The 11,868-nt window shown below is 41.4% G+C and overlaps 1 protein-coding gene across 6 annotated transcripts in view; it reads left to right on the top strand.

Moving 5' to 3' along the window:
• Positions 1-11,598, top strand: part of mid1 (midline 1) — a 29,965-nt gene extending 18,367 nt beyond the window's left edge. For 5 of the 6 annotated variants that reach the window (XM_035174006.2, XM_035174007.2, XM_035174008.2 and 2 more), the window contains exons 3-11: positions 1,259-1,318; positions 5,098-5,193; positions 5,754-5,861; positions 7,480-7,628; positions 7,714-7,841; positions 8,416-8,559; positions 9,232-9,393; positions 9,480-9,687; positions 10,489-11,598. In XM_035174006.2, coding sequence (XP_035029897.1) covers positions 1,259-1,318; positions 5,098-5,193; positions 5,754-5,861; positions 7,480-7,628; positions 7,714-7,841; positions 8,416-8,559; positions 9,232-9,393; positions 9,480-9,687; positions 10,489-10,837 — 1,404 coding nt within the window. In that variant the 3' untranslated portion in view covers positions 10,838-11,598. The remainder of the gene's footprint in view (positions 1-1,258; positions 1,319-5,097; positions 5,194-5,753; positions 5,862-7,479; positions 7,629-7,713; positions 7,842-8,415; positions 8,560-9,231; positions 9,394-9,479; positions 9,688-10,488) is intronic. The other variant, XM_035174009.2, reaches the window with a different exon arrangement.
• Positions 11,599-11,868: the final 270 nt, after the last annotated feature.

Below are 11,868 nucleotides of genomic sequence, written 5' to 3'. Positions count from 1 at the left end.
GAAAAACAACACACAAGAGGCAAGGGAAGAGGTGGCAGGAAATATGAGAACGGAACAAGGTGTAATCCAAAATTATAAAATAATGTGGTTATTCTGCCCGAACAGTTTGAGAGAACTTCCCCATTGCTCAATCTGATCGAAAAAATATAATTTGATTAGGCATAATTCACAGCAAGCAGAATCATGTGGTGTGATTTTTCTTCAACAATTATGACTTTATTTTCTTGGAAAATATAATTTTTTAACTCAGAAATTATATATTTTTTTCTTGGAATATTGCTCCCCTCTCCGAACTCAGATCATAAAAAACAGATTGATTCACATTTGCTAAAAACTACAGTGCCTAGCAAATTTATTTAAAAAAAAAATTCCTTTGAAAGAACAGAAAACATTATATTCACGACCTGTTTTCAAAGATCTCTATATTTGGTCTTTTCATGGGATTTGTTTACCACAACGAAAGTACGAGAATATTAGAATATAAGCAGTTTTATCCTTTGAGAGCAAATGTGTTCATAAGAAATATCTTTGTGTTAAACACGTATAAATAGAACTTGAAATAGAAGTGAAGTGAGTTGGAAGCCGTCGGACACTTGGCCACTTGTCAATGTAATGACACCCAATGCAGGAGACTGCTCTCACAGTTTTATGCGAAGTGGGACCGCTCACTTCCAGCAGATGGGCTGACATCAATAAGACATGAGAAGATGCTGTTTGCTGGAGCATGAAAAGGTGCCTCTGCATTCCTGCCATTGGAGCCCCGAATGAGTTTCTCCTGTAAGAGATTTCGACTCATCGGGTCAGCAGTTTGACAACACAGTTGGTCTCCAGCAACCTCCTGGGATCATTTTATGACCATGACAAGGCAATCACGCTGCCGGGCCGCAAGCAAGCGAGGCAATTTCTTTTCAAATCTTCAAAATGTCTATGTACTATTGAACTCAGCTGGATCGCGCTTTTTAGCTCAAAGTTTCCTCAAGTTCATCCTAAAGTTTTTTCCCGAGAATTGCATGAAGTAGACTTGCATGAAGAAAAGACGAGGGCCCCTCCTCCTGTCAGACACCCACCATGTCCACGCATGACTCACAGAGGGAAGGTTTACTTTATCCCAAGTAACACCCGAAACCCTGTCGTGCCTGTTTCTCTGACTCACGAGTTTGGACACAACCAATCTTTTGCACTTTTACATTTTGGCGCGTCGGGTCGGTGGACCAGTCTTAACCTGTCTCCTTTGTCTGATCATGCTGTCGTTGTGCAGAAATCTTCTGGCCGCTTTCTCTGTGTGGGGAGTGAACATTCACACCAGGAGACGGACCAGGTGATCAGCATCATTTCTTTAACTACACATTCAGGGACAGACGTTATGTTATGGAACAACCTAAACCTGAATCCTACTGTTCAAGGGCTCCAGTTGTTTTAGTTGACCCTTGAACAAGGGTTAGGGTTGGTTTAGGGGTTAACCCAAACCCTAAACCAAAAGAACGAGTGACATGGGAGCAAAATACATTTGACACCTGATGCATCGGGTGAGTCACATGACAAAGGCACATGGTATTGTAGCCTTAAGGCTCATTTATGCTCAACTTTAGACACTTATACAGAAATAGACGCCGTCTTTTGTCCGTGCTCTGCGTTCATTCCATCCATATTTGTGCACATCTTTCAAAAGCGAGGAATTTTTTGAGGCGAGATTTCGCAAGTTGGTAGGAAACTAAAAGCATGTGGCAAACAGACATTTTTGTCTATTTCTCAAGAGCTACATTATCACAACCTCCTCCACGGTCGGCATATTTGTTATCGTCAGAAACACTTAACTCTGTGCTGCCCACTAGTGGATGTATTGCTTCACAATCATGCCAACGTAAAGGATGCATTGAAGTATGTGGGCAGTGACGGTTACATCGTTTGAAACGGACATATCTTTTTCCGTATGTAATGGCAGCATAAATGAGCCTTAAGGGGTTATTAAGGTGACAATGGTTACATTCTGCTTTATGCAGAAAATGCACAATGTTGTAGTTAATGTACCGTTCTTTCTTTTTTAACAAACACATTCTCCAAGTTATAAAAGACAGTAGTGTATTGGACAGACTGAGATGAATAGAGTCCATCTAATAGCTATCGTTGTTTTTCTCTTCTCCTCTTTAGTTGCTCAATGTCACTTTTACAACAAGACATATCCTGCTACTAATCTATGTCTTTACTTGTTTTTGTGTCTTGCTTACCCTTACTGTATATTATGTGTAGTTAGCTGCATTGCTAGAAGCCTCAAGTGACAGAGGAAAAACGAATTTCCATCTTTAGAGAGAAATCGTTTTTTTCTCACGGCACGCAGGGCAGAACCCAGGTGGCGTGCAGCTGAGTTTGTTTATAGTTGTTGGTTTTTCCAAACACATGTTTACAGCCACTACTGCCTCACATTTCTCTGCCAGTCCCTCACAATGGGATAGTGTGACATTGTAAAGGCTTGAGTGTGCGTCTGTGTATGAGAGCACATGCGTGCCTCAGTATTATATGACCCTGGGTCTGGCATGTGTTATTATCTGTCCATCATCCATTATTTATATAATGCAAATTATAAAAACACTAACAAGCAAGTTGAAGTCTGACTGTGGGAAGAAACACATAAAGCACCAGGAATCAAATTCATGCTCAGCATCGCCGATCACTGAACTACAATGCTGACACATTAAAATATCTAATATATGTAGTTATAGTCATTCAAATAGAAATTGAATCTTACTTAAAGAATAATTTTTAAAAGATTGTTTCTCATCACTAGTCTCTTAAATCCAAACCTATATATCAGTGAATTTTTCATTTAATCTCACATAAACTAACCCAAACGTTCCTGAAAAGCTCCTGAAAAACCAAAGAAAGTCAACATCTTATAATAATAATAAAAAAAGTCCTTGACAAGAACAAAAAACAAAATATCATGAGGGTTCTCAAATGATCCACTTGGCCTTTTTCAGTTCTTCTAAACTGTATGTGTCAAGATCTTATTCAGTATCGATCATTTGATTACACTTTAGGATTCTTGCTGAATCGTCTTTATCTACCACAATTAGAGCCGGGCCAATATGGATTTTTCACTGGTGGTGCCGATACCGTTATTAAGGAGTAACAAATTTCTGATACCGATTTATCAGCCGATACATATTCATATAAAAAAGCAGCAAAAATTCCTAAGATGTTATTATCAAGCCCTCATGAATGGCAATGTAGTTGAGATATTTTACAGGTTAACCCTAAATAACTATAAATAATAAGAAAACACAAATACAACCAAACATGTAGAGCTTGAGATAAGAAATTAAACAAGTTAAATTTACTGTCTGCATGTTTATCCTGTAAAATTAAAGTTAAATATAATGGAAATAAAGTTTGAATACCTGCATGCATCAGTGATATTTGTACAACAAAATATCAGAAGATTAACTCTTCTTGCCTCTAAAGAATTGTTACAATTTTACCTTTAATTCATGACTATAAACAACTAATGCACAGTGCACCTCTTTGTTTTTGTATTTGTGAAATTCAATGAGAAACTAAACTGCCCTCCATTTAAGTAAAAAATGTACAAATGAGTCTGAGGGCCTGTGCAGCTCACAGGATAGTGTAACAACCTTTGACAATGGATGAGGTTTCTGATGTTGACACAGGATAAACCATCAGGTCCTGATGGTGACCTGTCAGGACGGCGAGAGGAAGGAAGAGAGACTGGCCAAAGCAAAGTTGTGGGACCAGAAGCACTCACATTCACAAAAGGAAGCCGCTATTCTTTCCTCTCATCAGCCCTAAATGGTTTTAGGAAAGAGACTTCCATTAGAGAGAGCCCTCCAAACACACGAGGAGTATAAATGTTGCAGGAGAAGCCGTATTTTAAGCACATTGTGAAATCCAGTACACCACAATGAGAGAGAGAGGGAGAGAGGACTCTCTTTGTCTCCCACGCTTTGTTCTCCTTCTCTCTCCCTCTCTCTCTGTATGATCTTTACTCACAGTATGGGATACTTGTCATAATCCATTCACAGAGACAGTGTAGACTTCCGTGGTCGGCATCAGTTTGATCCATATGTTATGTTCAATTTTAAAAGTTTTGAACCCACCTCACCTTCACCTGCGACTCAGCGTCTGAAATGGCTTTCATCACTTTCCTTTCCGTATGAATAAATCATAGTGTATAGTGAGAGCAGTAGAATAAGGCCTCTGCTATTTCAGTACGCGGTGATGCACACGCCTTATAAAATCACAATGTGAAACATCGAGGCTTAACAAGGTCTCACAACCATTTGCTCCGGGCTTTGGATCTTTGAAGTCCTCTCTTATCTTTTTGTTCTCCTCTTCTCTGACTTTTTCTCCTGACAAAAGAAAATCGGGGGCCATATTTGAAATTACAAAATATGTTGTGCTTTCAACTTAAAAATCCATATCAGTCGTGAATTATTTAAAATCTCGAATCAATTCACATATCATCAAATATTAAAACAAGCCTTTCCTCCTGTTTTTATCTATTAATATCAGTTGAAAAACAAGGTTTTCTAATGCTTATATACGGATTTCTTTTGTCCACAGATGCAAAAACTCTTTCTTCTTTCGGTTGGACCACACTTTTGCTTCAAATGATTGATTGCACGTACATCTTTTGCTTAAGAATACTTCTACTTGCAATATCAGAGGATTCTTTTGCACCACCGTCGTACACAGTAATCATGCTGCCCAATTACAGTGAGAGATTTAGTTTGAAACATAAGCCTCTGATCTGAGTCAGTGATTAACACAGCCGGGGTTTAGTTGTCCAAATCACTGGCAGATGCTCTGCTAAGCTCTGTGGCCTCAGCAGGCAGTATGATGGGATCTCTGGCACATGGGGAGGCCTGGGGATGGAGGCGGCGCTCCACGCCGATCAAAGCCCAGAATGTGGCCAGTCATATGCAGTGGCGGGCCTTGCGCGTCCTCTCCCGTGCCCGTTACAGACGTGGTCCTTATGTTCCCATTCACCTAGCTCTCCTCCAAGATTTATTCAGCTGTTTACAGTTTTATGCCGGGTTTAGTGTGTAATGAAATATACCTCTTTCAATTCTGTTTTTGCAGCAAGCCCTGGATTCCAACCTCAGCAATCTAATCAAGAGGACCAGTGAGTTGGAAAGTCTGATGGGCAAACTTATCCAAACCTGCCAAAACGTGGAGGTGAGGTTGTTTATCTGTTCTCTCTCAGGTGTGTGTGTGTGTGTACGTGCGTGAGCTTGTGTGAGTGTGTGTGCGTGTGGCATTTCATGGGGAGGAAAAAGAAAAACTCGATTATTAACACCTGCATGATGAACTGCTGTACCTCAGAGTGGCTTTTCACCATGTCAACAAGATTAATTGCTCATTAGGTAATAGATCATTAATTTCTGTGATTATGCATGCGGTTTGCTGCAAATTGAGTGTTTCCACAGCAAGACGCTCCACATATTTACACTGCTCAGCCACAACATTAAATCCAGTTGTAATATGCTGCATTTACTTGGTCATGCTGCTGTAAAAACACTTAATGAACGAGGTGAGCTGATTGGCACTGTGGCCCAACATGCAAAGACGTGACATGTTGTTTTCCTGCCAATTACAAATTAATGTCACTGTTAGTAATGCATGTTATAAGAATTCAACACATTGATATGTGCAGTATAACATTTTTTTTAAAGCAAATGAATTGGTCTCCCTGTGCTGACTGTCTCTTATCTTTACGTGCCCCGTGTCCTGTCCAGGTAAATGCATCGCGACAAGAGAACAAGCTGCTTGAGGAGTGTGAGCTGCTGATTAACATCATACAGCAGCGGAGACAAATCATAGCCACCAAGATAAAGGAGGGGAAGGTACTGTTCATCACCTTTTTGCGTCGCGATAACCTTTGTTTGTGTATCACCTTGCGTGTCCCGATAAGTTTGCCTCCCCACGCGGCTGACAGGCTACAGTAGCTCACGACTCAGACACCACGAGCACGCTGTTGTTTTTCTGTATCCGGTGGTGACAAATCACCATTGCTGGGTAAAACCTTGCATCTTCAAAATGTTACCCTTCAAAGCAAGGGTATGTTACGTAAGATTCAATAACACATTTATCATTTTACAAATCATCATTTCAATTCTTGGATTATAATCTGCAGTTGTTCACGTTTTATATTGAAAAATGCCAGTGAAGAGCGTATTGGGTAATGTCATTGTCCTGCTTGTGCAAATGCAAATGTCCTTTGCGCAAGTAGAGCAATTAAATTATGGGAGATAAAGTGACATTTTTCAATAAACAACATGAACCACTGTAGATTAATTATACCTCATTCGTGGGCCTGCACCTTTAACAGCATTTTACATTGTTCTGAAGGTGAATCCTCAAAGACTAAATGTTCTCTTGCATGATAAAAATCAAACATCGAACAAATGCTCCATTTTTCTTTTCTTAATCCAAACAATGGGACTTTATTTCTTACATTTAACAAAAACAGCACCAACACGGTACATTAATTCCAACTGTCTGCAATAGGAAATGCAGGAATGCTGCCTGATGATTAGAGTTTAGAGAATCTAAGTAATGTGAATAGTACATGTAAGTGAGTGTTACTGAGTGTTACAAGTTCACAGTAGTAAATTATGTTCTTATACATTTAAATTGGAAACACATACTGTATGTCCTTAAATAGTCAAACTATTGCAAACTAGTGCTTCCCTAACATACTTTTTTTCTTTCTTTGTATATTTGTTGCCCAGGGTAGTTTAGATTGCATGAGAAAATGTACAATGTCCTAGTAGTTCAGAGAAAGTTTTCTGAAATCACAGCTATTTAAAATCTCCTCTTCTTCTGACGTTGATGCCCAGACCGCTGCTGGTGACATCTGTTTGGGAAAATTCGTTTATTTGATTGATTGTATTACTCTACATAAAATACATGCACTGAGACACTAACCAGACTGCAGCATGAATTGCTTTGTTTTCTTGCTGTGTGTAGTATCAGCCCACAGCTCTGGGGTACGTCTGACACAGTGTCCATACGTGCGATGCCGAATTGAATTCTTCCCTTCCTTCCCCCCCCCCCGTTAGATGCCATTAGAGCGGCGGTGGCACTGTGCTGTGTTCAGTGTCAGACTGAGATCAGCCCTGCTTCCTGTGATGACCGTCCCTGGAGAAAGACTCTTTCCTTCCTCACCCCGTGCCTCATGTCAAGTTGTGAGGTCGCTTTCAGGCAGGGAGGCACGGAAGGGGGGGGGGGGGGTCTGGTTCCTGTGACAAGTGTTATAAGGGATGTTTCATATATACATTGCTCGAGCAGAGTAGGTTTTTAAAAAACAGAAAAATCTAACTGTTTCTCGCCCAGAAGGATTTTATAATTGCCGACGTGAAACCAAATCAACCATCTAGCAGATTGGTGCCCCATGGTCATACATTGATTGGTTTATTTACAAAGCTCTTTATTTACCAACATGTCTTGTTTTCTGCCCAGTCTTTGCGAATGAGGAAGCTGGCCCAGCAGATAGCCAGCTGCAAGCAGTGCATCGAGAGGTCTTCCTCCCTCATCACTCAAGCCGATCAAACCCTGAAGGAGACGGACCACACTCGCTTCCTGCAGACGGCCAAAAGTACCTGCGAGAGGTGAGAGAACGGTAAAGAGGCAATGCCATCAATAGAGGATGTACAGGATTAAAACACCTGTCTTGTATGTACCTCTTTATTGCAGAGTATCGATGGCAACGGCCTCCTCTCAAATCCTGTTACCAGAAATCAATCTGAATGACACGTTTGATAGTTTTGCTCTGGACTTCACGAGGGAGAAGAAAATGCTGGAAAGCTTGGATTACCTCACAGGTGAGTGGAAGTGGTTGGTTTGTGGTGAGCACAGATATTTGTATTGATTATTTTATGGTTTGGCAGGAAATCTATGTTCACCTGAATATTTTAGAGGATTTTCTGTGTTCATTTATCAAAACAGTGCAATTACAATTATCCCCAACTTATCCTTCAATTATGGATTCATGCAATTAAAAAGTTCTGGCGTGGATAGAAGCAGGGAGTTTATATTTCAGCTTTAATTGTGCCTTTTAGCGAGTGACAAAAAAAACAACAGAATCTAAAAATGCCAGACAGCATTTAAGATTTTTTTTTTTCCCGCTGAATGAAACAGGTTTGATTGTTTTAAGTTCGCCGCCCGTTGTGCAGCGTGAATTTAACTCTGCGTGGGGGCTGTAGCTATAACAGCTAGAGGAACTGCCTAATTACACTTGTCAAGCTAAAAACACAAATGAATGCTGCCGTTTACCACCACAGGTCTCTGAGATTTTCCTGTTTGTTACCTTTATGCTGCTGTGTGCAGAATAGCATCCACGCAGCTCCCATTCATAATTTAGAAGCAACATTTTGCCTTTTGTTTTTCCGACCGCAGCTCCAGACCCGCCAGCAATCCGCGAGGAGCTGTGCACAGCTTCGTACGACACGATCACAGTTCACTGGACATCAGACGATGAGTTCGTTGTCGTGTCGTATGAACTTCAGTACGCCATCTTCACCAGCCAATCGAATGTCGTCAGTAAGTCTCTATAAGCGGCGCTCTGGTGGGAGCAGGGTATAATGTTTGAGTTGGAAAACAGGAAGGATGATGGAGGGATTTGAAAAAGGATTTCACTCAATGACTTTAAATTGTTTGGGGGCTATGTTACAGGATCCAAACGTAATATTGTTTTGCAACAGCAGGAGAGGAGAGCTCTGTCCTGGCTCTAATGGGTAATTAGATGATATAGAAATATACTGCAACATTTACAGTGACTATACGGGGAAAATAAGAATCCCAGTCAGCCTAGATTTACTTCCAGATGTATTTCATATGCCCTATATTATCCCTGGGTGGAATTGAGCAGCAGGCTGTTTGAATTGATTCCTCTAACAAGGTCACAGCATGCTTTATCAAACAATTTATTCTCATCCGCCTCAGCGCTCAAGCACACTTGGATGAGCGGTAATGCGACTGTATTTGATGATTCAAAATGGCAGCTACAGATCGAGGGCGCTGAATGCTGTTGTAGTGCAGCTGCACTTCTTAATTTCAAACCCTGAAAGAGGCACTAATTCAAGAGTTTGTGTGATTTGTTCTTTGTCAGTGAGTCACGCTCTCTCTCTCTCTCTCTGTGTGTGTGTGTGTGTGTGTGTGTGTGTGTGTGTGTGTGTGTGTGTGTGTGTGTGTGTGTGTGTGTGCGTGCTGCAGGTTTATGCAACTCTGCTGATAGCTGGATGATCGTACCAAACATCAAACAGAATCACTACACTGTGCACGGACTCCAGTGTGGCACCAAGTACATCTTCATAGTGAAGGCCATAAACCAGGCCGGAAGCCGCAGCAGTGAACCAGGGAAGCTCAAGACAAACAGTGCGTCAGGTTCAGTAACCATCCAGAAGTGTCACTGAGAATTCTATAATGCGTCGGTGTTTTAAAAACCTAATTTTCTTCTCAAGGTCAGCCCTTCAAGTTGGACGCAAAGTCCGCTCACCGGAAGCTGAGGGTGTCCCACGACAACCTGACAGTGGAGAGGGACGAGACATTGTCCAAGAAGAGCCACAGTCAGGACCGCTTCTCCAGCCACAGCAGCTACGGAGTCACAGGAAACGTCTACATCGACAGCGGCCGCCACTACTGGGAGGCTCTGATAGGAGGAAGCACATGGTAAAAACATTAACTTGTTTTCGACCATGCTCGCAGTGTGTAGCTGTTAATGTCTGATGGTTTGTTGGTTTAATTACCGGCTAAAGTATCTCAGCAACTTATTTCTTTCAGTTTGGTGATCCCCTAAAATGTCCTCAAGCACCATCATCAGATTAAGAAAAAAGCACCACTGTCCCCAAGTACACGGAGCTGCTACCAGGGCTTTAGACCTTTAGTTTTATTTATTTCATCATGAGTAATGGTTCGGATTTAAAGGAGACATGTCATACCTTTTTCAGTTTTTCTTTCTTCTAGTGAGTTATATAGATTTTATGTGTATATAAAAAGTCTGAGAAGTTAAAGAACACTGCAACTGAAACTCCTCAGTAGTGGCCTGGCCGATAATTCTGCATCACTGTGATGTGACACGACATCGTTACAATGCCCTGTATTTGCTAATCGGACACATCCCCTTACAAATCCAGATAAAGTGAGAGTGGAGGCAAACATTTCCTACACACACAGGAAGTGTCTGACCAATCACGACAAGGTGGGCCTGCTAGCCATTCAGAGCAGAGTGGACTCTATATGTGTGTGTGTGTGTGTGTGTGGGGGGGGGGGCTTAAAGAAACAAGAGGCTTAAAGAGACAAGAGGCTTAAAAGAGGAGCTGACAGTTATGGACATCGGAGCTTGTAAACATTTTCAAGTAACAACCCAAATTCAAATTATGAACCTAAATAGGGGCATCATTTTTTCTCCTTTAAGATGCCGGAAACGTACCAGTATTTACCAACATCTTCTACCTTTCACTTGTTACACAGGTTTGCAATGGGCATTGCTTACAAGTCGGCACCAAAACAGGAGTGGATTGGCAAAAACTCCGCGTCCTGGGTGCTGTCTCGCTGCAACAACTCGTGGGTGGTGCGTCACAACTGCAAGGAGATGCCGATCGAGCCTTCGCCCCACCTGCGGCGTGTCGGAATACTGTTGGACTACGACTCTGGATCCCTGTCTTTCCACGATGCCATCAGCTCCCAGCACTTGTATACGTTCGACATCGCCTTTGCTCAGCCGGTTTGCCCCGTGTTCAATGTGTGGAACAAGTGTTTGACAATCCTCACGGGTCTGCCCATCCCAGATCACCTAGAGGGGGCGGATTTCAACAACTGACGAAAAAACCTGTCCTGCTGCTGGATTTTCTTTGTGTGCCCCCCAACAAAAGAAAGCACCAGACTACCTGCACCTCTTTGACTGTGATGACCACATTCCTTATGTTGGCAAAAACAAGAACAGCTGCCGAACACGATGCATTTACTGCCCCCGGTGTACATTCCAAATCAAGCCTATGTTGAAATTAATTGGACTTATTTAAGAAATGTTTTACAGGCATCTGTAATTGTATTTCTTTGCTTTGCACATTCATGTACGTTACTCAGCTGGATGGTTTCAAGGGTTTGCTTACGGTTTTTACTCTGTGGAGATTTTGCTTTTATTTCAAAGATCACATTTCATGTTTTCCATTCCTGTGTTTTTTATGGGCAGTGATAAATCTTTAAACACAAGTGACAGGTTGTGTTATAAGGTAAATGTCAGGTTCTTGAAATCTTGTTTAATTCATAGCACCTTGAGGAGACAAAGTTGTCTCTCTAAAAAATGTCTTTCTATGCCACTTGTATAACACAAATGTTTGCTTGACATTGTTTTGTAAGGAAAATGCACTTGGATTGATCAGATAAGAGTAGTTCACAGTTTAACGTAGACATTTTAATTTGAAATGTGTCGGCTCATTCATATGCAAATGCTCTAATACAGGTCAGCATTAAGAGATCATACTTTTTTTTTTTACTGTAGAAATTTCAGAAGAACACAGCATCACAGTTTCCACATTTTATTTCTGTCCGATAAGATACAATAAAAGTGACTTTATTTGATGACCCGTGTGATTCGTCCTCCTCGTTTTAAGACACTAAAACTGTGCCTCAGTATGACGATAATTGAATACACTGTTCACTTGTTTACACTCATTTATACCTGATCTCTCATTAAAGCTCGAACAAGCTCGAACAATGCTGCAGTGAAAAGAAAGCGCCCGCACCGCCGCAGAGAGACGTGTCAGTCTTGTTTTACAGCGCTCACACTGACCCACACTCTGAGCCAAAATACAGTGTCTGACAAGATTTGCTTTGACGTCTCTTTTTGTA

The sequence above is a fragment of the Hippoglossus stenolepis genome, chromosome 13 (genome assembly GCF_022539355.2).
Source record: "Hippoglossus stenolepis isolate QCI-W04-F060 chromosome 13, HSTE1.2, whole genome shotgun sequence".
NCBI classification, from domain to species: Eukaryota; Metazoa; Chordata; class Actinopteri; order Pleuronectiformes; family Pleuronectidae; genus Hippoglossus; species Hippoglossus stenolepis.
Note: the sequence above shows the minus strand (reverse complement) of the source record. Positions and strands in the feature narration are given on the sequence as shown.